We start from the raw sequence: 26,203 nt of genomic DNA, 5'->3' as shown, positions 1-26,203 counted from the left end.
TTTGGAGTGCAATAGAGTGACCGACTGGAGCTACGGTGCACGTGGCTCGGGCTTTCACCATCACGCATTTTCTTCCCTGGTGAGGCTCCCTGTACTGACAATAAATTGAAGATGGAGCAGCTGCTCCCCAAGAGGGAGCCATCAGCCTTTTCATTTGCCCTTGAAAAACTTTAGGAACCCACATGATGCAGTGCCATGGAGTGTATTTTTCTTCTGATTAAAAATACTGCATTTTGTTCCATGTTGGACTGGACCTGAAACACCCAGCAAAGATGAGAGCTGCAAAAGTGGAAAGGCTACGAGCATCCTTTTCCTCCCTGAGGCCAGAGTCTTGCTTAGGATAAAACCTTTATGCCTGAGTAAAGCTGGAGTGTCCTCAAGTGTATTGGAGATGCCAGAGTGGCTGCAGTGCTCACACGTATTCCTTAGTGCATTTGGGTGGTGTCTCTTTTATGCAACACGTCTGTGTCCCTTGCGTTCCTCCCCCAAAGAAAACTACAACACAGTTACTGTCACTGCAAATCCCAAATAGATGCTGTGCTGTAGCAACTGTTGCTATAAGATTCTTCTTCCAGTTTGAGGGCTGCTTTTGGGGTGTGACCTCTTGCACTATCTGCACGGGCGCGTGTTTGGAGAGAGCAGGGGGCATGCGTGTGAGACAATAGGTAAAAGGAACGTGGATGTGCGTGCTGGCCCTGCTGACAGCTTGCCTTAAATCACTGACGTTACAGCGGTTCCTCGCTACTCTTGCAATCCTCAGTCTTTCTGTAGTTAAGTTTTAAAATCCAACAGGTTCTGGAAGTTATACAGTATTTTTTTATTATTATTTTTAAAAAGCTTCTGTCTTTGTGTAATTGCACTCTTCAGATAAGCCCTTTCTGGGTAAAATGTCATTTCACACACAGACAGAAAAAACCCTTCTGTCTCCAATGTTCTTGCTGTAAAGTGGGTCCCGCCCCCCCCCCCGTCCCCCCGTCCCGTCCCCCCCCCCCCGTAAATTATATTTGGTCTAAAGGTTGCCTACTGCTGAACCAGTGTGTTTACTTGAATGTTGCCATTTTATGCAGTTACAACTGCTGACTCTTGCTCTTCTCTGGGCCCATGAGAGGGGAGATCGTGTGACCAGAGGTGGCAAACCTGCACAGAGGATCAGTGGAGCTGAGGGCTGGCTGCTGTTTTTATACTCCCGTATGTATTACGTGTTAGAGGACTTCACAGAATAGTGCTTAATATTTTGAAGTTGTGACTTTTTGAGTCACGCTAAACATAGTTATCTTAAAAATATGCTTGCTTTCTTATCTATAAGTTTAAAATAGTCTTTTTTTTAAAAAAAAAAAAAAAAAGGTGGGCTGGAAGGAGTTGTTGGAGGGCCTCGTGCTGTTGGTTGTTGAGTAACTTGAGTTCCAAGAGCCATGGGTGCAACTGGCAGGATTGGGTCCTGAGCTGGATGGGGTCGTACCGGCTGGTACTGAGGGCGTGAAGCCCCTGGGAGGCTGCGCACGGGAGAAGGGCCCGCCTGGGCGGGCTGGCTGGTGCTGCTGCGTTCCCGGTGCGCGCGCTTGTGGGTCTTGAGCCCGCGGGTTAGCCTCAGGCCACCCTCGGTGGAAGAGGGTGCATTCCGAGTGTTTGCACCCAGTGGGCTCATTCTGACTAAGGAGTAACGAGAGCGCACTTCGCGTGGCTGTCAGGGGCTCACCCGCGAGTACAGCTGCTCCATCAGTTCCTCAGTGGAGCATAAGGGTGGGTAGGAGCAAATCTGCCATTCGTGTCGGGAGTGGTTTTTGCCTTTTTGGACTTACCCAAGAGATAACCGATTATGATCCAATTTTCTCGCTCTGGGAAACGATGAATGTGTTGTTTGTCGTGGAGCAGACACGTGCTTCCTCTTTCAGACAGCAGTATCAGAAGTGCTGTGTAAATGTAATGCTTGAAAATGGCTGGAGTAAATTCTGTTTCACACAGATCTTTTTTTTAAAGGGATGTAGCCAAATTTGAAATCATCATCTAAAAGTGGGAGAAGTTCAAGATGATGCATCTACTGAGTCCCATTCGGTTTGTAGTTTTACAATTACTTTTCTTGTATTTAAATTTTGCTCGCTATTGTTGTCTGGAACAGAATGGAAACAGCATCTTATAGAATGTGCAATCTAAGGCACAATGCAAATAGGATGTACTACGAAGGTTGTTTTTACTTGATAGCAATCCTGAGTGCAATGTTTTTGTCGTGTCCCTTTTGGAAGAAAAGCATTAAGTGCAGTCTGAGGTTTTTTTCTTTTCTTATAAGCAAAGCATTGGTTTGTCCATTACTGACTTCTTGTGGAATTTGTGCCAGATGTATATTAAATATTTTGGTGCTTTTTCTAATCCAAGTTGCCATTCATTTACCTGTGAGATTATTGTAATTCTGTATATTTAAATGACCGATCCCTTAAAGGAAGAAAAAAAGAAAAAAAATTCCTTTAGTCACAATGTATCCTGACTACTGTAGCTTTGTAAATGTTCCAAAGCTTCTGGGTTTCCTGTATTCCGGTAAGGTCCGAGGGGAGGGCGGGGAAGGAACAGCTACAGCCATCTCATCCACTGGAAAGGGAACCTGCACGCTGTTCTGCGCGTTACTGGACAAATGGGTGATGTTTGTGGTGTTTACATAATGACACGTTTGTGTTCACTTTTTTGTGCTTAAGCTTTGTACAAAATGTCTTATTTAAAGCTGAAGTCCTTTTTGCATTTTCGATTAAAAGGGGACAAATTAATTATTTTTTCATGCCTATAAATAGGACTCTTGCTAGTTTTATTTGTCATCTCCAGAGTTTCTCAAGCAGGAATCCTGGATGCTTTCTAAATCCTGACTAGTCCTTGCAGGGAGGTGACGACATCATTTTTACGTGCATGGAAGGAAAACTAGCTGGGTTTTTTCAACTTTGCAGTGCAGGCGTCCGCAAGATGCTGGGTGACGTACCCTTACGGGGTGTGTGCTGAGGTCGGTCTGCCATGTGCCCCCTGCCGCTGAGCTGCCTGACCCCGTGGTCTCTGCTGGGCTGGGGGTCAGTGGGGAGCACCGGCAGCGCTGGGTGAAGGGACGCGACTCCCTTTTGCATTTTGTGGTAGCACCGATGTTGATGCTTACCTGTTTCCAATAGCTACGGTGGAAGGATGCCGGGCTCACTTGGAGTGGGTAAAGCATCTTTTTAGAAGAAAAAAATGGCTGCGTTCACCTTGCTTAGTAACATTTCATTTCAGGACTTTTGGAGGCTTTAGATTTGGGTGTGACCACCACAGACGGGAGCAGCTACTGCCTGCTTCCTGGGGCTGCCCGTGGGCTACTGCTGCGTTTGCCCTTCTCTCCCCGGCCTTCATGTTCCCCTGCTCCTCCACACAGCAGCTCCCAACTTCTGCTCTGTAAGCTGCTCTTTCCTCGAGCCCAGCACAGTGAACTTGGCAGTGGAAAGTAAGAGGCTGTAAATATTCTATCAATCAGCTGTATTTAGTAACTTCTGAAGTAACTATTTCAACTTCATCTCAGCCTATTCTAATTCAGATCAAGAAAATCCCTTTGTCTCATGTTAGAACCATGTAACAAACGTTTCCTTTTAATTTTGCTTTTTTTTTTTGGTTTTTTTTCCTGAGTGCCAAAAGCTCTCCTAGGTGTCCTGCTTGGAAATTCTGTATGTTAACAAGAAATGCTCAAGCAGCCTTTATTTTAGGTGCCGATGGCTGCAAAGCACAGGTCTGTGAAGCTGTCAGGTTGCAAATGGGCTCGTCCCGCTGCTGGTAGCGCACGGGCTTACTGCAACTGCTCCCAGCTAGTGTGACATTCACACAGGTGTGTGCTTTCCTTAAAATGACCCCTGCCCCTCCCACAGCCACCCTGTAATTTTTTTTTTTTTTTTTTTTTTGCATTTGAGGCATGTGGGGGGTGGTCAGGGAGGGAGGAGAGGGTGGGGATTGTCCAAGAAGCATGAATCACCAATTGTGCCTGACCATGGACTAAGTACAGCACTTTCCCAGAAAGGGGGCAGAGACTCTGCTGCAGGAGCTGGCACAGCACGCTTCCAGAAATCCACACAATTCCTGAGAACAGCTGTTAGCTGTGGAGCAGCTGCTGCAGGTAGGACACTAACCTGGCTTGCTGCCTTACGGCCTGCAATGGTTCAGTGAAGGCAACGCGGCCGGTACTTGCCGAGTTACCATCCTACAGGCTTTTACGCAACACTCCCGGGGCTTGTCCCCAGCTCCTCCCGCTCACCCACTGCCAAGGAAAACTGCCATGACAAGAAGGGTTAAATGGAAAAGGTTTTGTGCTTTAAGATGTTTTGAATAGCTTTTATTTTTAGACTTTGTAAAAGATATGGAGCGAAAGCCTATTGTTCTTATGGTAAGATAGCTTTACAAAGACATCAATATTTAAAGTAATTAAAAATATCATAACAAAAGACTTTGCTTAAAAACTTGGCAGTTTAACAAGGACTCCTCCCTCCGTCATCTTTTATTCCCATCAGACCAAGGCCAGACTGTGATCCACGTGTGCTGCAACACAAACAAGAGGTGAGTTATTTCTGCTCACACCAGCCTTGATGCATAGAAGCTTGCTGGTCGAGTGGTGAGAAGCCTGCAACCCTCAGGGTCAGCAGCTTGAAAACTTTATTTTATCCTTTTTTTTTTCCCACCCAACATTTATTCGGTGTTCTTTTTACTCAAGAGGCCTCCTCTGGACTGTCAGCCCTCTGGGAAGCGGTAATACAGGAATATCCTTTGCAAGAAACCTCTTCCAAGGCTGGAATGGAGCTCCCTTCCAACCCACGCAGCAGCCTGAGGGGGACACGAGCCAGGCTCTGTGGGCACCTGTAGGCTCCTTGTGGATCCAAACTCCTGAATCCACCTGTTCTGCCCTCAGTTCTGCCCTCCCCCGTGGCCGATGCACACCGAGGCAGTATGAGATACTGCGCTTGTGCAAGCACCATTGCCACACAGCCACATGCAATCAGCACAGCTAATAAGGTAGGAATTAATACTGTCTCATTTTGTATGCTATTCTTTGGGGTGCATGTGTGGGAAACAGCTTAATGATCTTTATTTAAGAAGACATATTATTTAAAAACCCCTAATTTTTTAAAAAAGTTATTAGAAACAGAACAATTAGAGCAAATGACAGCAAGAGCAGCCCTTGGCATGCAACCTGCCTGAAACAGCTTGTCACTGGCATTAAGCCTAAACACACTCTAGGCTTGGGATGCATCTCCCTTCTAGGGACACTGGTGCAGAGGATAATACAGCACCACCATCCTTCTCAGGAAGCTTTGCAAGCAAGAGAGGGGAACCTGGCCTGGCTGCCTAACCAGGCAGAAGAGATGCTGCTGAGCAATTCTGTCTCCCTGCTTCTATTTCAGGGCATGGCTTCTGTCCCCACAAGGAATGGTATCCCTTCTGTTGAAGGGTAACTGAAGAAAAGCAAGGGTAAACGTGACCTTTATTTGACTGAACAGTGACGCAGTGAGAGAACAGAAGGCTGCTGAAATAAGTATGTACTCAGCATCTAGCGCCTTGCCTGGGAAAGATTTAACCTCTGGTTAATAACTAAGCAGTGAATGACGGGCAGTTCAGGCCCCACAGCCTGAAATGCAGGAAGCCCACCGCATCTAGAAGCATCTCTAATACTAGTGCTGAAGCCCAGCTCTGCTCTAGACTTGCCACTTGCTATGAAAGCTGAAGGCCTCAGTGGAAGTGTTATTGTTTTTGCAGTTCTGTCCCTCACACGAGGGAACGAACCACCTCCTTCATCAGCTATGGCTGAAGTGTGTACATCAGGGTACCACAAGGCAACAAGGGGCAGATGGTGCCTTGGCTGCAGTAGTTGGGTGATTTTAAAAAAATAAACATACAAAACTACCCCAAAAAAGTGGCTGCTGTGGAAATTCTGGTCTATTGTCTCATGGGCACATAAAATGTACCTCTTCAACACTAGCGATGAAACATCCAGCAGGAGAAGGTGGGTGAACTGAGACAACCAGTATAATTCAGTGTACCTCAGCCTTGCTACTCTGGACCATCAGCTACATAAGTGGTTTCAGCACTTGCGCTTGTTCTGGATCAGACATGGCTTACAGGCAGAATTTACTGTTGAGGTTTTACTGGCTGAACATGAAAGTCAAACTGAGTAAGTCTCTCAGGCTTTCACTTCCTTGTGCAGGGCTTTAATTTTTAATAGCCAAATATTTTTATCTTATTCTATGTATTTTCCTTGTCTCTTTGCAAAATAGGTGGCAAGTTACCTGTTCACTCCAGGAAAGAGAACAATGCAGAGGGTGTTATTCTGCAGACTTCTATAAAGCTTTTTGATACGGTGGTCTAACTTCTTCACCTTTTTCCTTAGATCCAGCTCCTGCATAACAGAATATAAGCATTAAAATCCCCCAATTCAGCTGCAGACCTGTAGCAATCACACTTCAAAGTGCGTGTGGCGAGACTGACCCTTGGGCAGTGTCAGAGGTCAAACAGGTGAGGAGAGCAGTGATTCTGTTAGGGGCTGGCATTTGGCAGGGCAGCGGCTCAGCAGCAGGGAGAACCACACGCCCTACTCACATGGCACTGCAGCTTCCTCCGCTAAAATGAGAGCTGCCAACAGAGCTGCTCTTTCCTGTATGGCGGCACAGCTAGTCCTCTCTCCCTCCAACTCCCATACCACTTGCTACAACTGTACGTTGCTCTGTCTGCTCTCAGGTGGTACAGGCTTCAGTTCCTGCGTAGCATCACTCACTGCCCTGAGCAGCCAGGCTGCTTTTATAGAGTACCCTGCAAACACCGCATTTATCTCATGTGATACTGCTCCTCCAAACGGCCCCGTGGGATCCTTGGCCACCTCTGCGCTCCAGCAGAAAGAGACCGTTCTGTTACATGCAGCTCTGCACCCAGGTCTGCTCAAAGTTAGCACTCCTGGTTCCCAGGGCAGTACCTCCTCACTACCGTCAGCACAGCCCTACACTCACAGAGTCAGACAGTTGCTCTGTTGTCTCATGTACGATGTTTCTTCCTGGCTTCCCAGGGCTGTGATTCATTTGCCAAATCCATCTCCAGAGGTGACCTGAAGCAAGAGCGTTTCTACTTCTTAGTCTGCTACCCTTTGCCATCCATCCATTTATAACTTCAAGGGCCTCCACAGCACTCTCTGGTTTCTGGAATTCTGAAACGCAAAGAGAAGGGGAAGGTGCTTTGGCAGTGATGTTGCTGCCCTGTTCCTTGGCACATGTAGGTCAGGACTAAGGGCATGGAGCAGGACCGAGGTGAGAAACGGGAATCACTGCAGCAAGCAGATCCTCATTTTGCTACAGGTAAACATCAGACTATAGAAATGTCTGTTAACTGGAACAGCACTCATCCAGTTGTTCTCCTCACCTTTTTTTCTGGGCAATTACTTGCCTGTGTGAAGCTGCACAGTAGCTTCAAGTACCGGAGCAAATTAATTATCCTACAACTTTTCAAAGTAAAGATAATTTTTTTAAAGCAGGTTTTTTTTCCCTTTCTAATATTTACCTGTAAACTGCTCCTCCAAACAAAGCATGCTTTCACTGGAGTATTTTAAATACCATCACTTTAAGCATACACACATTTCAGTAGCTCTTGCTGTGTCTCTGCAAAGTCCCAAGGGCTGCTGAATGCGCTTATTTGAAGGAAATAAGCAGGCTGTATGTGAAGCTACTTACTGAGGAAACAGCAGTTCCTGTGCTTTCCACTTTGGAGATCCTTTGGCAGGAACAGTGTTTCCAGGTCTTTCAACTGGCTGAATTCTTCTTGCAAGTCTGTCTCCGTTAATGACTTCTTTAGGCCCGCCACATAAATCACGCCTTCATTTTCTACATCCAGTTCCAGTTCCTTTATCAAAACATCACAGTCCAGCATTGCTGCAGTGACAGGTCTCTGGACCTGGGGTGGATTCAGCGGGAACAGCACGTCAGCCCAAGCAGCTCTGTGCTCTGAGCTTCTATTTTGAAATATTTTCTCCCATTACCAGAAGTTGACAAGCTATTTTCCCTCCCTTGAAAAATATGTAACTAATGAAGGCTAACTTAATTATTCATGAAAAAGGAAGAGAGATCAGGTTTGTAATGCAGAAACACTAGAAAATTAACTATGCCATACTTTGTATATGGCATTTTAATACCCTGTTAACTTGGCTCTTCCTTTTAAAGCTGCAGTTGGAGGTCAGAATGGTTTCTCACCCCCTTCTGCCAGGAAAAAGAGGGCTATAACCATTTCCTTTCTGCCAGACACTGCCCAGATGCTATGCTGTGAGCAGGTGTTAAACGAGACATACTGGATACTGTTCCTGTGCTCAACATGAATTTGTTTTGCTATTTACATTGTTTACCTTAATGCAGGATCCTGCTACCTCTGCTCCGTTTAGGCTTTCCACAGCAAGCTGGGCAGCTTCCAGCACTTCGTACTGGATACAGACATAGGGCTTGAAAAAGAACGATAAGATACTTCAGGCTTATCAATAAGACACGTTAGCCCTCCCTTTTTAAAAGTCAGGTTTCAATAACGTTATGTTTTCTTTTAAAAACAGAATATAAAAAGGTTTGGGCGTAATATATGTAACACTCCATATACTGTAGCTGTTAAAAACAACCTTCAATTAGCTTTTCAATTAATAACATTTTTTCTTTTACATTAAAGGCCTTAGCATATCAGTTCTCTTGAGAGACAAAAAGCATCTCAGCTTCTCCAGCACAAAGTCCTCTAGCTTGAACAGCACAGTGAAGCTACACGAGCTGTGTTTATTCTTGTCATTGTGTGGACCAGCTTTTAGATACCCTGAATTGTTGCAGCTGATGACTAAACCACCAGAAAAAAACCCCAAACAGACCAGTTATTTCAGTGGTTCTAATCCCTGTCTTTCCAAGAGATTACTCAGACCTTCCATGCCTGTCAGCAAGTTTCATGCTTTGAGGGCTCCTCACCTGGTATGTTTCAGTTAGCACTGTAAGAGACTGGATTGGTCCACACCTCCCAAATTCTTTTTTCACAGACTTCAGGCAAATGCCTTCTTCAAAAGGACCTGCGTAAATTGTCAGCATGTCAGTCAGCTTGCCTCTCACCTGTAGGGACACAGATGAGAGAAGGAACTTCACAAAGCAAAGGAACTAACTACTTGGTGCCACCAGATAAATGTCTCTTTCCAAGCTCAGCAATAAAGACTATTCTCACAAAAAAAATTACCTCTTCACAAAGGCCAGCAAGAAGGTGAGATGCAGTGTACTCTGGACCCAAATTGAACTGAATGATACTGAATGCAGACAGGGGAACATCTTCTAAGGCTCTCTGAAGAATCTGGAGGGACAAGAGTACACAAGGCTCAAAGAGGTGCAAGACAATTGTACCGCAAAGGGTCAGAAACAAAACTAGTTGAACTTAATTCCCAACTTTAATTTTCATTATTGTCCAAGGAAGCCCTCAGGCAAAAATTCTTCCTTAGTGAGTCATGAAAGGATGTAGAGGATCAAAGCTTATTTCCGAAATGTTAAAATGGATTTAGCCAACCTGGTATTAACAGTATTGCTAACAGTACTGTCAGTCAGCCCTTTAAAATAGGACTCCTCTTCCCACCCCCAGAACGAGAACTTTGAACTACTCTGGTGCTTGCTTAGACCAACCCACTCTTAAGTCCAGTCACCTGTTTGTTTGAAGTGCTCAGGTTACTCTGACACAGGCCAGAAGCGTCCAGTCTGCCCAAAAGGAGGGGTTTTTGGCCAGTGACCTGCAGGCAGTCTAAAAAACTACCAGAGAGAAGAAAGCTGTGAGTCACAGTACTTACCAACATGGTGAATTAAAAGCTTTCAAGAAGTACTTGTCAGAGAAAAATGATACACTTCATTAAAGAAATCTGAAATGTATTCAGCATCAAAAGAAGCCTAGAAAATGCTTTGTGAAATTTAAGATACAACTTCTGAATGTTTTTCAGTGTTATGCTCAATTATTTGCGCCTCTCTGAAGATCCTGATGGCTTCTGAAAAACGAGACACTTGTTTGATTTTACTGAGGATTTAACTTCAGGAAAAACATTATTTGAGAACCTCATTACCATGGTTTGGATGAATGTGGAGGCTCATTCAACTGTTTCTGGACCCTACATCCTTGTTGCTGTAATGCAGCTTTGTTCTGCAGAACCTCAGCCAGTTTTTCAGTTGTCAGAAGCATCTCCAAGTTTAGTTCTGCTACCTTGGGGAAGGAAGAAGATTAGTAGCTGGCTTTCATCTCAGCTAATTGTAGCTAACCAAGAAGCATGTGCTTTCTCTGAGTCATGCAGGCAGACTCCGCAGTAGTGAAGAAACACAGGCATTAATTTCTTGCCTTATTATTTTCTGTTGTCATTTTCAAGCATGCGGCACTCACAGCATCAACCAGCAATCATCTCTGAAAAAGTTCTCTCAGAAAGCAATGACACAAGCAAGAGGCTCATAAACCCATCTGAATCACCACCACAACATACAAGGTCTGTCACTTCTTTCATGTGGAAAAATGACAGGCACTCTTGTAGGCTGGAAGTGTCTCGATCCTTCTTTACACAATGCCCCTGTTCACGATCAGTGCAGCAATGCGGATTCATGTCAGTGTTTGGGTGCTGGAACACTGGCAATGCTCAGGTCATTAAGATACCTGGATATGTGCTGAAAGTAACAAGCTGTCAAAATTGAGGCCTCTAGCACAGCTCCATTTTCTCTTTCAAATCAACAAAACTATGGGCAGGAATGGTTTGCTTCATAAGCACAACAACTTGTACATTCTGCAATTAAGGACAGAAGTCTTAATTAGACATAGTTACCTTTGCTGGTCCTTGCTCAATGAAGAACTGAGCCAATTCCAAAGCAGCTCTGGCATCTTCTACCGGATCATGCCCAAGCATCTGTTCACACTGGATCTCCTTCCTAGGGCATCAAAATGACACATATAGGCAGGTTATCTGTTTTTCCACACTGACAAACATCCCGTCTTTTCCTTTCTGGGCAAAATAGCTTTCCCCTCTCCAAAAAGGATTTCAGTTCTGTGCAGCAGCATTATTGTGAAATATTCCTAAAAGTTACTGCAAGAAATGTTTTTGCAATGTTGAGCAAAACACAAAACATATGTTTACTGGGTTTCACAGAAGCAGTGCTAATACTTGGTACTCTGATGCATGACTGTTAATTTTACTTCTTCCATGACCAATGACCCAACTCACAGTCTGCACACAGACAGCAAGACATTCAATACACTGGTACCGCTACACACCTGCAGAAAAGCTAGTTTTGCTAAGAGTCAAATCTGCTTGGGTCACAGCATCCCTGCTAGCCCAAAGAGAAGCCAATTTATTATGCTGCCTGATGTTTCAAGCAGGCAGTTAATTCTTCTTTATCATGTCTATTTGCACAGCCTGCTCCTTTATTTTGAATTTTAATGAAAAAAAATTGTAATTCTGATGCTACTAGTAGAAAAGCAAGACCCTATGACCTACCACGACAGTTTCTAGTATTTCCCATGATAATACAGTAATAATCTTACCCTAAAACAGCTTTGGCTAGAAATTTTAGTTTAAATCGTCGACCTTCATTCCTGGCAAAAAGCAATGAAGTATCAATAACACTGGGGTGGATCATCTGGAGGAGAGAAAACATCACCAGCTTAATTTAAGAAGAGCAGTCATTTAGAACTGGGCAGTAACTCCACTGCCTTGTCATTTCAGTTGCCAGTTTCTCACTGATAGATAACTGGTCCACAAAAAGCAAGCAGAGGGGAATAATGAAGCAAGCCCAACTCTCCTTTCTAACACTCTCTAGGGAAAATCTAGATTGGGTTAGAAAGTTCAATTATGATTCAAGCATTTTAGGTTGGTTAAATTAAATATAGGAAGGGCGTGAGTTCTTCCTGTGACAGAGCTATTAGAAGCATAGAAACATATTAGCTGAAGCAGAGAGGTAAAGCTTCTGCTGCAACTGTACGTATGTCTGGGCAGACTTCTCCCTTCCTTTTAGGTTCTGAACAGCCCCTTGCAAGTTTTATAGATGTAAGGAGAGTCTTTCTCTTTTAAATCCTTGCAGACATAAGGGTATTCATAATAAAAAGCAATTAACAAGTGTTCACTAATAAAAAAGGAGGAATGGTTTAGCGTTTTCAGGTCTGAAATGAGTATCACAGGGTTGGGAAAAATACTCTTAAAAGCATACTTACTTCCAAAGCCTGAAGATCAGCATTTAGAGAATGACCCACCAATACTGCATCATTGGGAAGCAATTTTTTTAGTCTGGTTTGGATGTCTGACAGCGTTGTTTTCACTGGAAGAAGCATTTTCTTTGTGATTCCTGAGAATCTTCAAAACAAATGAGGTGAAAGCAGCACATTAGCAACAGCGCCTACTGCAGAGTATTACAAGCAGGGCATGTAAAATACAAACTCAGTCTGACTCATGACAGAACGCTATTTACTGCTTTCTGTTCCAACATAAGAGAATATACTGCAGGTATATTGAACTGCTATGGTGCTACCACATCTGTTTCAAAAGTTTCTCTCTCTCATGTATAACTTATTCTTAGGTGATGCAGTGAGCATCAAAAAGCACAAGTAAGGAAATACTGCAAGACTGATGGTGGAAGATGCTTCCACGCAACCTGAGGAAATTGGCACATCACCTCCTGGATAAAGCTGGGCACAGTTTTGGAGAAGACAAGGCTTGAGTTTTGCCTGCTTTTGTTATAATCCTGAGCCCAGCCCTAGAGATGTGTACAAACTAATGAGCTGCTCTATTAATTTCTTACAGATGAGCAAACTTAGCTACAGAGCAGAGAGACGCAGACTTTGCTCCTGTACTCTTACCTTCCATCTTATTTTATAGCCAGCAGTGAAGAGTAACTTGTACTGTGTATCATTGATTTGTAACATCTTTTCCTAGACCACTGCAGAACAGTAATGCTTTTGCCTAGTAGCCACACGGGCATTATGCAGCAGAAAGTGTATACATAATGTTGATTATTCTAATCACATAGCAAGAACTTTATTCTTAACACTGAATGAAATGCAGTAGGCATCTGTGCAAACCAAAGCCTTCTGAAAGGTCCTGTGTAACAGGCTTCGTTTGGAAGGGCTGCATGAAGACAAAGAGATAAGAAACTTAGGTGCAAGTCACCTGGTGCGGTAGTTCAGTACTGTGCTTTCAGGTTTGACTAGCTCATTCAAGAGGCATTGACCCTGTGCATCCACCAAAGAGACACGAGTGACTTCATTCCCCTTTGCAGTCAGGCACTGTCAGGAAGAAGCAGAGGCAGCTGCCGAATCAGTGTGATGCTGCACTCACCTTAGCCAACATCTGCTTTGGCTGCAGCCAGCATCACTACTAAGGAGTTACTCAACTTAGATCGACCACTCATAGCTAGTTGTTTTATACTGTAGCACGTTTAATTGTAATTGTTAAATGCCCACCATCAGCACAGCAAACATAGAGGCAAGCACAGCACAAAGAAAACCATTATCAAGAAGTGCTGATTTCACAGAATCAGTCTGTGCTCCGCACTGCACAGCTGTCACTGACAGCACCTTCACCAGAGAACATGTACAACCTAAAAGCAGAGCCCAGGTTGTATCACTAGTTACTCAATGCTGATGCCAAAGAGGCATCTCTGCAAGGTCAAAACTGCACTCAAGGAGGAATCCTTGCCACAGCATGTTGCCAAAACTGTGATGGCCAACAGACAGATGGGTGATAGGGAAATACCTTCCCTTTCCCAAGCCTTGGGGAGGGCTGGGAGGAGGAATTCCACAGCAGTCTCAGGGGTTACTGCAGCATTGCTGATGGGCCTGCACATCCAGCTGCTGCTCTGACAGCCAATGCAGAACAGAGCTCTCTGCTGCACTGCTCAAGATAGTATTTCTGTCTTGTTGTCAGAATCACCTCCTGAGTCCCTCCCATGCCTGCATTAGCACTGGTACCATCAATGAAGGTACTGGCAGCAGATACTAATATGTCAGAAGTGGTTTACCAAATACACTTGATCGCTTTGGAATAGCTGGTAGAAGTTTGGTTGCTTGACTGTATTTTGTAAGGCCACACAGATTTATTTTTTACCATTTCACAATCCAGACCAAAGAGGGGGCTGCTGTCCGTCCTCTGCTGATCACACTCTGTATATATATAGTCCTTACATCCAGGGGAGCCTAGAATGAAAAGATAGCCATGAATAAGAAACAGATCGCTCTCTTCTAAAACTCATCATATATCTTATATGACCAAACATATCACTGTCAAAATTAACAAAAAAACCAACAAAACAAAACAACCAAACAAAAGCCCTCAAAAACTGACCTTTTATGGGATAGTCATTTTTTTCCTGCTCTTCTAAAGTTAGAGTATAGCTAGTAAGGCCCCGTTTTTTTTCTCCGTATTTCTGAATTATGGGATCACATTGCAAGTGTGAGCTTTCAGGAATACAGTCACTGCTGGTGGAAGTCAAACCTGTAAAATACACAAGCATCTGTCAAGTTCATGTAACACTCCCTACGTGCAGTCAGTTTTCTGCAATATTATGCACACTGAGAGGCTACACCATTTCAAAGGAAAACACTGCCTGGAACAACAAACTGGAGATATAGATAGACAGGCAGACAGACAGACAGCCTATCTGTCTCCAGTTTATTTTTAGATAAATATAATCTTTTGTGATTTTTTCTTTACCTTGACTTGCTGCTCAGTATAACAAAGAAAACCAAGAAATGAGTAACTACTTAGCTTGAATCTAATTTATATCTCTGTATCTTTTATTAGAATCTTTTTAGAATAAAATAATCACAAATCTCTCCCCCTCGTTTCTATATATAATATCCAGTTTCTATCTCATTTATTGTGTGTGTATATATATAAACACACAATATAGATTATATATACAAAATTATATATAAACAATACTATATATAATGTATACACTATATATTTATTTATTTATTTAAAAAATATACTTGATATTCAGGATACTTGAATCTTTCCCCCAGTGCAGCTACTGACACTGCTGGCTGATTCAGAAGCAAGTCACATCACAAGTCTCTGCCTCATGCTCGTTTCAGAAATAGAGAGAACAAACTTGCCTCGTAAACATGACAACATAATCATCTGTTACTTCATGTAACCTGTAAAACAAGTTCTCTTTTTCTTCTGCCTTCTCTGTGAAATTCCTTCCCGTAAGTATTAGCAGGAAAAAATAATACTCTTAAGTGTGACTGGCAAAGAAACAAGCACTGAGGTGACAGCAGAATCCACAGCTGTAAAAAGTTAAATTATCCTGTAGGTGATTCTCTGCAGATGGCACTTAAAAGAAAAATATACCTGACATCTCAGATCTGTGACTGTGCAGTAGGTTTACAGTCAGGATGCTAGAGGACTTTGTCAATACATTGAAAGTAACAGCTGTTCGTTCTCCCATTTAGGACTTGAATTCAAGATTCTTTGTTACACTTTTAACAATTTCAGTGAAGTTCGCATTGTAGACTCTTGCAGGTTTTCTACAAGCCTGTTGGATTATAATCACCTCTATAAAGAGTGTAAAAATAGGAAATCAATCGTCAACACACCCGTTCTTTACCTTGACTTGCTGCTCAGTATAACAAAGAAAACTAAGAAATGAGTTAACTACTTAGCTTGAATCTAATTTGTATCTCTGAATCTTTTATTAGATACTTCTTAGAATAAAATAATCACAAAATGGGTAACGAAGCATCAGAATTTTGGATTAAACATGTTAAAAACTTGCTCTCTACTTTTTGCATTTCCTTGAGACAATAAGCCCAGCAGAGTTACTGAATGACTTAGGGTAACCAGTCTCATGGTTTAAGCCACTGTTTTCCTTTGTAAACAAGTTTCCCATAGCAGCATGCTGGGACTGCACAGGATGCGAAGTCACGAATTGCTGTTGAAAGTGAATCACTGTGGTTGAAAGAGACAATGCAAAACCAAACAAGATACCTTGTGCAGTGTTTTGAGGTTTCAGGTTTGCTCCTTCTCCATACAGGCTGGCTAGGAAATTAGTGGAAGGTATTAATGTGAATCTCTGAAAAAAAAGAGATGTGTTAGAGCCTTTGAAACAGAAGCAGAAATAGCAAGCAAATGAGATTTTTCTTGATCCCCAAACCAGCCAAATTTAGAGGAGGCTGGGTGGAAATACGTTTAGTGTTTTCCCCATGTTAAAAAAAAAAAAAACCCACAAACCAAACCTTGCCTGATACAATCAAGAAGGCAAACCTCAAGACTTTCTTTGATAGAAACTAAGGCAAGTTCCAGACTTCGCAGTTAAGCTGTGATTTGCGTTTGCTGCAGTTCAGGGACAATTATTTCTCAAGCAGTCTGAGTAAAAGTGCTTCCTTCCTTCTTCTTTCAAAGACGTTGCTTGTAACTCAGAAAATTAAAATATTTTTTTTACTGATCTTTTTGGGAAATGGGAGAAACTTGACATAAAGTAAAAGTAAAATATGCAAAATAAAATGCAAATAGTAGAAGTGAGATTTTTCAACCAGTGGGAATAGCATAACTCTACTGAGAGTCTCCCAATCAGAGTGAATTCCAAAATTAACTGAGATATTTTTAATCTCACTGGCATCCTGAAGATGCAGGAAGCGTAACAGTCAGAGGACTGAAACATCAATACACATTTCACCTAGAGGACTGAAACATCAATACACGTTTCACCTGGTAAGGCTTCAAAGACATAAGGCTTGAAGACCTGCTTCTAATATCAAAGCCTTGGCCTTTGTTCTGAGCTGACAACAGCTACAAATAGATCCTCTTAATAGCTCGCTTTGAGAGTCAAAGATGGCCACTTCCTATTGGAAAATGCAGTAATTACACTGCAGCAATTAATCCTTGGGACATTGTTTCAGGACTGGAACAAGTTTAGAAGATGGCAATACAGTTTGAGGACTTACATGCTGGAACACTTTTCTGAGGTGTCTGAACTGCAAATAGAATTTGTAGAAATGGAGTTGGCTCATTTCATGTAGAACAATAACTACAACACCAGCCAGGTGGCTTTGGTGATAAATACGGCACCAGCTGCAGTTTAAAAAAAAAATAAAAGCAAAACAATTATCAAGCACTCTTAAAAACAAACTTGGAACCAGCCCAGCTTTAAATGAATGGCAAAGTGCCAAATTACTTCAATCAGAATAGGCTTTATAGCTTATCTCAAACAGCCACATATTCCTGGAAGCAACAGAATATGGGAGACAGAAAGAATGAGTTTTAGCAAAATCCTGCTGCTGAACCATTTCAAGATACTTACACCTCATTTATATGCATTGGAATGTAATACACGTGAGTAACTTCAGCTGTTATGATGCAGTCTAGTGAATTAATGCATCAAAAAAAGTTTCACAAAATAATTTTCTATTCACTACTAAAAACCTCAAGTGGGATAATTTTTGCCTTGAGTTTCATTTCAAGATTCATTACATTTCACCATACTTCTGCCATCCAAGGTTATATACCCTCCTCAGCCTTTCCCTTCCATTGCTAAGTTCCCCTGAGAAAGGGAAAAGGGATTAAAATGTTTTTCCCAAAACACTCTAGAACACTCTGTTTCAATTATATCTGACACAAAAAGTGTTAACATTTTTTGTGCTGTGTTAATATTTTTAACACGGTATTTTGTTTCTCAGTGTGCGAAGCTTCTTTGCTTCCACAAAACTGTTTAGCTTTTGGTAACTGCATAAAACAAAACTATGAAATGGTAGAATTTTTGTCAGAAGAGGAATTCTGGTCTCTGGCCAAGTCTAACAACAACTGTATCCATGTAATCAGGCTGTCATTATGGTAACCGCATTGCTATTCCAAAACCAGCATGGCCTATATGCCTTTCAGTATGGTTTTTCACAACACGTGAGAACAGGAGACAGGGTTGATTCCTGAACGTGAATATTATACCTCGGTTGTGTTGCATTGTGGCATTTTCCCAAAGCTGCATACTTTAACAACTCATACAGCTGGTCACGGTTGATTTCGCAGTCGTCACCAAATAAAGCTGCTGACAAGCGAGATGACTTTTTCTGCAAAACAGGAAACACTAGTAAAGAAAGGTTTAACGCAATCACAAAAGTTCATGGAAAAAAATTAAGTGAATTGTACAGTAAAAGGAAACTATATGGATACAATCAACTACATTTTAAATAACTTTTCCACTCATGATGGGCAAAAGTTTCCATTCAGGCTATACTTTAATATTAAATTTACTATCAATATTTTAGTAACCTTGGTACTCTAACCTCAAAGATTTATTAAATAAAAGTAATGCAAGTAGATGTAAGCAGTAAGGACACTTAAAAATTATGCAATTTTCAAACACAATGTTGTGCTCTCTCAACCCATTCATCCATTTGCTGCAGTAGAGCTTTGGGTATTTATGCAAGTGTTATATGTAGCCACTTCACGTCAGGTTTTGCTGAAACCCATTTACTGTATTTACATTATTTGATCTGTTCTGGCAGGTGGGTTTGCTGACCCCTGCAGGGAAAAAAAAAGATGGTGCCATAAACTCCAAGAAAACTGCAGAAAGAAAGCATCAAATGGATGAGATGGAGCAGACTGTACCACATAGTTCAACACAATGGTTCTTTAACCCTAAATGCACAAATTCTCCTAAAAGCCAACCAGCAAGTAAATGCATGATTTTGGAGACCTCCACTGACCATATGGCCTGTTCCAATGGTGTGCATTTGACCTGTAAAAATTTTAAAAATACTTTTTTTTTTTATCTGATGAAAAAACATCACAGCATACAGGGGAAAAGAAAAACCAGCATAAACAACTATCAGAAGCTGTGTTTTCCCCACCCACCATGCTAACAAGCCTTGTGCTCATTAATTTGAAAGCCTGCCCACGTGGGACTGAGCTGGTGCACTTTTGAAGCCATTTGTCCTTGGGTAAGAGAGCGAAACAGAGGTGACAACGCTGAGATTCAAGTGGTTAAGAATCATCTGATAATAATAATAACACAGGGTGGTGTAATTGCCACTCCCTCATCTCTGGTGCTATGTTAGACAAGCAAGAAACGACACTGCTGTTTTCAATACATCCTAATTAGAGCTTTGCAAAAAATCCCAACCAGCAGGAGTTTCAGGTCACAAAGCACAGGCTGCCTGCCAAACCCAGGAATTGCAGTTTGATCAGGTACCAACCAGACCGATCTCACAGGTCAGACACGCTCACTCCTGGCCCGTGTAACGGGGTGAGCGAGGTGTTACCATGAGGCTCTGAGCTGGGGCTGCTTTGCATCCTTCAGGTGTACTAAGCAGCCACAATGCTCCTTTGAAGACCTATTTGTTTAGGAAAAAACGGTATTGGACAGTGTGTTTACATTTTAACAAAATTCCTTGGACGCAAGGGCCTAACACTCCAAACGAGCGCACCTCCGTACTGCTTGGAGCAGAAGCCCGGCCGTTATCCGCGGGTGCCGCCTCCGGCCAACCCTCCCGCCAGGCCGCCAGAACAGGCGTGTGCAGTGCCCAGCACCCCGGCGCCGCAACGGCACCGGGACGCGGCGCGAAGAGCAAGGCCGTGGGGCCGGGCCCGCCGCCCCCCTCACGGCGCCCGCCACGGGCGCTGCCGCTCACCTCAGTGCACCGCCCGCCGCCGTCCGCCTTCCTCCGCTTCCCGGCCGGCTGCAGCCCCCCGGCGCCGCCGCCGGGCCTCCTGTAGCCGTTCACGCAGACGGCCTTCGCCATGGCCTGCAGGACAGCACGGCAGGTCAGGGCGGCGCCGTGCCGCCACGGCCCCTCACAGCGGGGGCGCCGCGCCCCGGGCCGGGCCCAGCGCCTGCCCGCTGCCGGGGCTCCCCGGGCAGCATCGGTAGGGGGAAGCGCCCGCAGCCCTGACGCCGCGGGACCGATCCCCGGCCGCACCCTCCTCCCCCGGTCCCCCGAGGAGGGCCTTCGGCCGCGGACCCCACCTCAGCCACGCCGGGCTCTCCCGCCGCAAGGGATACGGCCGCCTCGGCACGCGGCTACCCGCGCCTGCCTGCGGGCCAGGCCAGAGCAGCCGATCCGCCGACTGCGCGGGCGGGGCGGGGCCGCTGCCGCCGGCGGGAGGTTTGACCTGGCCGCGGCGCCGCTCGGGGCTGGTGGCTGCCCGGCCGCGCGGGGCTGAGGGCGGAGATGGCCACCAAGCGCCTGGCCAGGTACGGGGGGGGATCCCCAGTGGGGACCCCCGGCACCGGGGGTGGGCGGGGGTGTCCAGGCGGGCGAGGCCCTGAGGCGGCCGGGCCGCCCGGCGCAGCGGAGGGTCGGGGGGCGGCTGGTCCCGCTGAGGCGGTGCCGGTGGCTGCGCCCCGCAGGCGGCTGGGGCTGGCGCGGAGCAGCGGGCGGGCGCGGAGCGGCGGGCGGCCGGCGGCGGGGCAGCGCTTCGGGTACCTGATCGTCCTGGACTTCGAGGCCACCTGCTGGCGGGACGGGCGGCGGCGCGGGCCCGAGATCGGTGAGCGGGCGGCGGCCCCGGCCCGGCGGGGGGGACGGGGTGGGGGTGGGGCAGCCCAGGCCCGACACGGGGGCGGCGGGGGGACGGGGGACGGCCGGGCGGCCCCTGGGCGGCAGCTTTGAAGGTTGTCACTCTTTAAGTGACATTTCAACGTCGGTTTCAAGCAAACGGAGTCAATTCTGTCACCAGCTTCAACCTTTCTCCTTGGTGGTTTGGGTTTGTTGGGTTTTTTTGTTTTCCTTTTTTTGTTTTCGTCACAGTCGAATTCCCAGCAGTCCTGTTAAACACTTCGACGGGAGAGATTGAATCGGAATTCCACACGTATGTCCAGCCCCAGGAGCATCCTATTCTCTCTGAATTTTGTACAGAACTAACGGGCATAACACAGGTATAATTGCTATTTAGCATTATTTTATGCCGGTATAATTGTCATTTACTCTTTTATTTAAAAAGGCTTTTTAAAGAGCCAAAAACAAATGAACTTCAAATGAATTTCAGTGTATATTAGCACATACATACTTCTTGTTCTCTTTCATGAAGGATCAAGTTGATGAAGGGGTCCCTCTAAACATTTGTCTATCACAGTTCATGAAATGGGTTCAAAAGATGCAAAAGGAGAAGAAAATCATATTCACTACAGATATTCAAAGTAATGCTACTCCAGAAGCAAAAGCATGTACCTTTGTTACTTGGACAGGTAAACAAAATTTTCATTTTTTTCCGCAGAGTAATACACATAAAAAACTAACGTTAGGTGGCGCTAGTGAGATGGCGTCCTCACGTCTGGTGAGCCAAACCCCTGTCCTTAGATACTAAATACCTGCAATATTGGGGTAAGACTGAAAATACGAAATCTGTTGAAACCTGATCTGTTTGCTACATCTTTGTCTCTGGGGTCTGACAGTTACATTTTTCTGCTCTACATACAGTGAACTGTGTCACCATTCCTAATGTGTCTAAGTGATTTAATGAGGTCTCAGAGATCTTTACCCATCCAAAGTAATTTTTTACCAACAGGCATTCACTTACCCTGATGTCCCACTGCAGCAACCCTACTGCTTTTCATGTACAAAGACTTAATCAGCCTGTGCTTCCTGCCCAGCAATACAGGACACTGCTAGTATGCTGATGTTACATCCCTTTATGTAGATTTTAGGCCAGTTCTTTAGTGATGGATTATTTGTGGGTTTTCTCTGTGCAGATTGGGACCTGGGTGTGTGCTTGCAGTATGAGTGTAAAAGGAAGCAGCTACGAAAACCTGACATTTTAAATTCCTGGATTGATCTCAAAGCAACATACAGGGTGAGAAGACTGACAGACTGTGAAACATTTATACCTGTATTATCATCTCAAAGGCTAACTGCATCTGAGATTACAAGCCAACATTGTCTGTTCCAGTGACTAGAGTAACCCTTCTGTTTTCTTCCCATGCTGTTATCACTCAGTAACAAACCACATGCCCTAGACCTGTGTGAATTTTAATAGAAATCTTAATGCTATGAAAACTACCTGGTGTTCCTGTTAGATAAACAAATGATAATCCTAGGAGAATTTCTGAACTGCTCTTCCTTTCCTCACATCTTTTGCTCTGCTTGCTTCCTAACCTCCCTCATTTTGTGTGATCTTATTGCTGCCTTACATTGCTGTGTAGAAAGTAGTCATCATCATCATCTGTTTAGAGGTATGTAAAGGTTTAACATGTGAACTGCACTTGGACCACAAAGTGTATTCTGAATAGGGTGAATAATACTGAAAAAATGAATGTGTATTGTCTTACATAGTGTACACTGCAACAGAGTTCTAACATGCAGGCTAGCACCTAACTTTCAAAGGGTGATCCAGGAGTGTACCTGTCCTGACACTTAGAGCTTAGGCTCTTAACCTAGGTAGCGGATTAGGTCTCTAAAGATATACAGCATGACTATTTCCCTTTCCTTGTGATCAAATGAGATACCACAAGTGAGTTGCATTACCGTATTTTTCTGACTTAAAAAGAATTTATACCTATGCCAAATATATTAATGTCCATGACTTTGCAGTATGCAACAGTTTAAACATCTCAAGATACTATTTATAGTTGTATTCTTCAATGCTGCTCTGTTAAGGCCTTCATCAACGTAAGCCATAAAGTGCAAATAAATGACTCCAGAGCTAAGACAGACTGGATTAGTTTAAGACTGAAAGAAGGGATTCATGGTTCTTTCCGTTCAAATTTATTACAGTAAGTCACTTACAGTTTGACGATTATTTATCTCAACTGTAAAATGAAGATACCTGACTCGTACAATTGCCTTGTGAGATTTATTATTCAGAAGGAGATACTTCTGAAATGGTTTCCACTTCACTGTGAAGAGGTTTTGAAAATGCTTTTTTAAGCACCTGCATTTTTTTCCTTAGGCCTTCTATAATAGGAAGCCTAAAGGGCTAAGTGGTGCTTTGCAGGATTTGGGCATAGCTTTTGCAGGACGGGAACATTCTGGTAAGTATGCTATGATGATCCTCATTTTTATATATATATATATGTATTTCAATAAAGCTAAATAGCTACTATTTAGCTTCGGTTAGTTAAACTAAAGCAGCTAGTAATAGCTAGTTATTACTCTAAACAGTAGCTATTGCTTCCAGGTCATGCAATATTCTGTGCAGCAAAAACATCAAAAGAAGAAAGGCTAGATGCTTCAAAGACCAGAGTTTGTAATTTCTAACCTCATGCTTTCTGAAATCTCTCCTAGTGTTATCAAGTGCATGTTCAACACGATCAATTTCTGAATTGCTAGGGTGCAGAAGAAAAGAGGTGGGGGATGGATAAGGAAACTTGGTTTTACCTGATAGCTCTGGACAGCATATTAGTGTAAGAGAATACCAGCACAATATGGTTATTTTTTTGGGACATGATTAATAAAACAGAGAAAGGATTTTAAAAATTGTGGATAATATTCAGCTCTATGGATTGATCCTCAGATGTTTCAACACAGGGAATTCTTTGGAATTTTTTACTTCTGCTTCCCTCTTTTGAACTAGGTAACTGTCAGAGTTCTCTGAATCCCTGTCATTTATGTAAGGCTTACCTAGATCACATTTTTCCTCTAATAAGAACTATCCCCAATAGTAGTTTAAAAAGAAGACATTAATATAAACATACATTTGAAGGGTTGGATGATTCTCGGAATACTGCCCGTCTTGCTTGGAGGCTGATTTGTGATGGATGTGTGCTGAAGGTTACTAAATCTTTGGATAAGGTTAGTAACTACTTCGTGTCTTCCCTTCCACTTGCTTTGTAGCCTGGAATACAATGAAAGGTGAGCTATTCAAATAATAAAGACAGTATCTTGACTATGAATTGAACAGAACATCCCTAGGCTGTTACACTTACTAATTTTGTCCGTTGATTTCTAAAACTTCTGAGTATTCACTTTCCAAAATCTCCTTTTGTTTATGGACTCCTTAGGTACATCCAAAGAACAATTTAATTTCCAGAACATTGACTGTAAACTTCACTGACAAGACTCCACTGGGAAGTAACAGCAGACCTGAAACATCTAGAGCTGGAACTTGTAAAACAAATTCTCTGGCTGAGGAAAACCAGAATGGTGTTGCTGGAATTAAGATAAATTCTAATGTACAAACTGAGGAACAACAGACCACTTGCACAGATTCCTCTGCAGATGTCCACGCTGTACCTAGTGGCAGCTCAAGGACTGAGTTAAATGCTCAATCCCGAAGCTCTTCAACCGTATCTACTGGCAGATTTGCTGTTCTTGAGCGGGCACAGCAATCTCCCAATGTTGCTACTGCATCAGCAGGCATTTGGCAAGGACTGAGCAAAGGGCAGCCTCTGAGCACAGCCAGATATAGCCCTCCAGGACATGGATCAGGACTAGTGCTCTTCTCAACTACCATCTCCTCAGTTAATATCTCCAATGAGGATATCAGTACCAGTTCTGATTGCTTATCTCTGCTGACTGACTGGGAGGATGTCGCTTTAATACCAGAATCTCAGTATGAACAAAATTCGGACTGTGTTCAATTCAAAGATGACTCAAGTACAGATATTTTAACAGTGTTTGAAGAAAAAACAGCTTCAAAACAATCAGCTGCAATGAGTTCAGATAATCAAAGTTTGGAGAAAACTGTAGCACCCGTGGAACCTCTGAAATCGATTATTTACAAAAGTCCTGATACTACGATCTATAATGTAGGAATGGTACAAAAGCAGACTTCAGATTTTTCAGCTTTTAAGTTACCATCTGCAAAAGTAAATGCTATTCCAGCACAATCTGCATTAACTGGAAATTATTCTACTCCTTCGGAGGTTCCTAAAAGAAAGCCAACTAGTCCAAAAACATTCCCACCAGCAAAAAAACAGTCCTTTGCTATATATCAAGAGAAAACTGCATCTTTTGATCATTCCTTACCTTTAAGAAGTTCAAAGTTGCCCCAAGTGCCTCCTGTCGTTCCGAACTCTGCAGTCAATTCAAATCGGTCTGTAACAGCTGTGAAAAATGGAAAAGCAACTCCCCCTTTGTGTAAGTGCGGTCGAAGAGCTAAAAAACTGTATGTGTCAAGTGCCGGTCCAAATCATGACAAAGCATTTTTTTGTTGTCCTGTTGGCAAGCATGAAGGTAGTAAGAAAGGCTGTGGATACTTCAAGTGGGAATATGCATTTCTGAAAGAGAAATCTAATGGTCTCGCCGTGAATGCAGGTGCTTTGACCTCTCTTGGAACTGTTGCTAGTAATTTAGGAACTTCTTCCAATAAAAAATATTTGTGTCTTAGACCCTCTATGAGAACTTGAAAATTGATAATATTTTGTCCCAATCTTAAACTCAGTAAGTTGACCAATCTTAATACAATCAGGACAGTCAAATGAGGTCAGATACATGTTCTGAGAATGGGACAAAAATGACACTTGGTTAACATGGATACAAATGGAAATTGCTCAAGCATGCAAAAGTATGTATGTCATAAAGTATGTTGTTAATGAAGTGTGAGTGAACAGATAAAACTACTAAGTGCTAAAATTAAAGTATGAGCAGCTGTTGCTACAAAACTTAAATTTCCGCTTTATCATGTTATTTTAAATTCTTTACTAGTCCAGTCCTTAAATAATATTTTAATGACACAGATTTTATTTAAACTTTTTTTCTAAATATACTTGTAACGATAACTAAATTGTAAAAATGTATGTAGAAGTTGGCACACTTCTCAAAAGTGATTCTTGAAGCAATAGTGTTCTCTTAAACTCTGGGGGTTTTTATCCTTTAAATAACAATAAAGATAAAATGCTGGTGACGCTTCATTAAATACTTTATTTAACACACATCACCTGTTGCACTTGAGTACATGAGTTTCCCATTTTATTTGTATCAGTCTGTCTGCTTTTATACTATTAGCTATTAGTATAGCACCTGAGACAGCCAGGTGGTGGGAATCAGGTAAGAATTCATTCAAACCTAAACTAAGAAGGATATAGTATAATGTTTTTTACCCACCATTACTGTGTAAATCTGCAGTATCTTACTTTTTAAAAATTCCTATTAAAAAATAACACGGGCTTCTAATCTTTTCTCCACTCCCTCTGGTGCAGGTCATTCTTCTAATACTCCCACCAAGTTTTTGGCAGCTGTTGAACAAACTCCATCTATTGGGAAAGGGAGGAAACCGCAATACCGAACAAACTGTGTGTGCAGGATCTAAGAGAATATAATGTTGGTGCCTTTTGTTAAAGATACT

The 26,203-nt window shown here is 43.2% G+C and overlaps 2 protein-coding genes across 7 annotated transcripts; one reads left to right on the top strand and one right to left on the bottom strand.

Moving 5' to 3' along the window:
• Positions 1 to 4,309: 4,309 nt before the first annotated feature.
• On the bottom strand, positions 4,310 to 20,052 carry REXO5 (RNA exonuclease 5). Of its 3 annotated transcripts, XM_055806210.1 has the most exons (20): positions 19,947 to 20,052; positions 19,612 to 19,725; positions 17,927 to 18,048; positions 16,930 to 17,056; positions 15,974 to 16,058; positions 14,324 to 14,473; positions 14,087 to 14,175; positions 13,151 to 13,266; positions 12,199 to 12,337; positions 11,533 to 11,627; positions 10,817 to 10,919; positions 10,076 to 10,212; positions 9,668 to 9,770; positions 9,214 to 9,324; positions 8,955 to 9,092; positions 8,363 to 8,455; positions 7,698 to 7,917; positions 6,984 to 7,177; positions 6,270 to 6,379; positions 4,310 to 4,527 (listed from the first exon to the last, which is right to left on the bottom strand). In XM_055806210.1, exons 2-20 carry the CDS (start codon positions 19,720 to 19,722, stop codon positions 4,458 to 4,460), a joined length of 2,313 nt encoding a protein of 770 aa, XP_055662185.1. In that variant the 5' UTR covers positions 19,723 to 19,725; positions 19,947 to 20,052; the 3' UTR covers positions 4,310 to 4,457. The 3 variants fall into 3 exon arrangements, with proteins under 3 accessions (XP_055662185.1, XP_055662186.1, XP_055662187.1); XM_055806211.1 differs by lacking the exons at positions 16,930 to 17,056; positions 17,927 to 18,048; positions 19,612 to 19,725; positions 19,947 to 20,052 and adding an exon at positions 15,338 to 15,521; XM_055806212.1 differs by lacking the exons at positions 16,930 to 17,056; positions 17,927 to 18,048; positions 19,612 to 19,725; positions 19,947 to 20,052 and adding an exon at positions 15,338 to 15,541 and having other exon boundaries at positions 15,974 to 16,057.
• Positions 20,043 to 25,762, top strand: ERI2 (ERI1 exoribonuclease family member 2). Of its 4 annotated transcripts, none has more exons than XM_055806216.1 (8): positions 20,043 to 20,174; positions 20,331 to 20,470; positions 20,746 to 20,858; positions 21,011 to 21,167; positions 21,672 to 21,772; positions 22,868 to 22,949; positions 23,621 to 23,709; positions 23,919 to 25,762. In XM_055806216.1, exons 1-8 carry the CDS (start codon positions 20,152 to 20,154, stop codon positions 25,263 to 25,265), a joined length of 2,052 nt encoding a protein of 683 aa, XP_055662191.1. In that variant the 5' UTR covers positions 20,043 to 20,151; the 3' UTR covers positions 25,266 to 25,762. The 4 variants fall into 4 exon arrangements, with proteins under 4 accessions (XP_055662191.1, XP_055662192.1, XP_055662188.1 ...); XM_055806217.1 differs by having other exon boundaries at positions 20,731 to 20,858; positions 21,056 to 21,167; XM_055806213.1 differs by having other exon boundaries at positions 20,731 to 20,858.
• The last annotated feature ends 441 nt before the right edge of the window (positions 25,763 to 26,203 follow it).

This window comes from Falco peregrinus, chromosome 5 (assembly GCF_023634155.1).
Source record: "Falco peregrinus isolate bFalPer1 chromosome 5, bFalPer1.pri, whole genome shotgun sequence".
Taxonomy (NCBI): Eukaryota; Metazoa; Chordata; class Aves; order Falconiformes; family Falconidae; genus Falco; species Falco peregrinus.
Note: the sequence above shows the minus strand (reverse complement) of the source record. Positions and strands in the feature narration are given on the sequence as shown.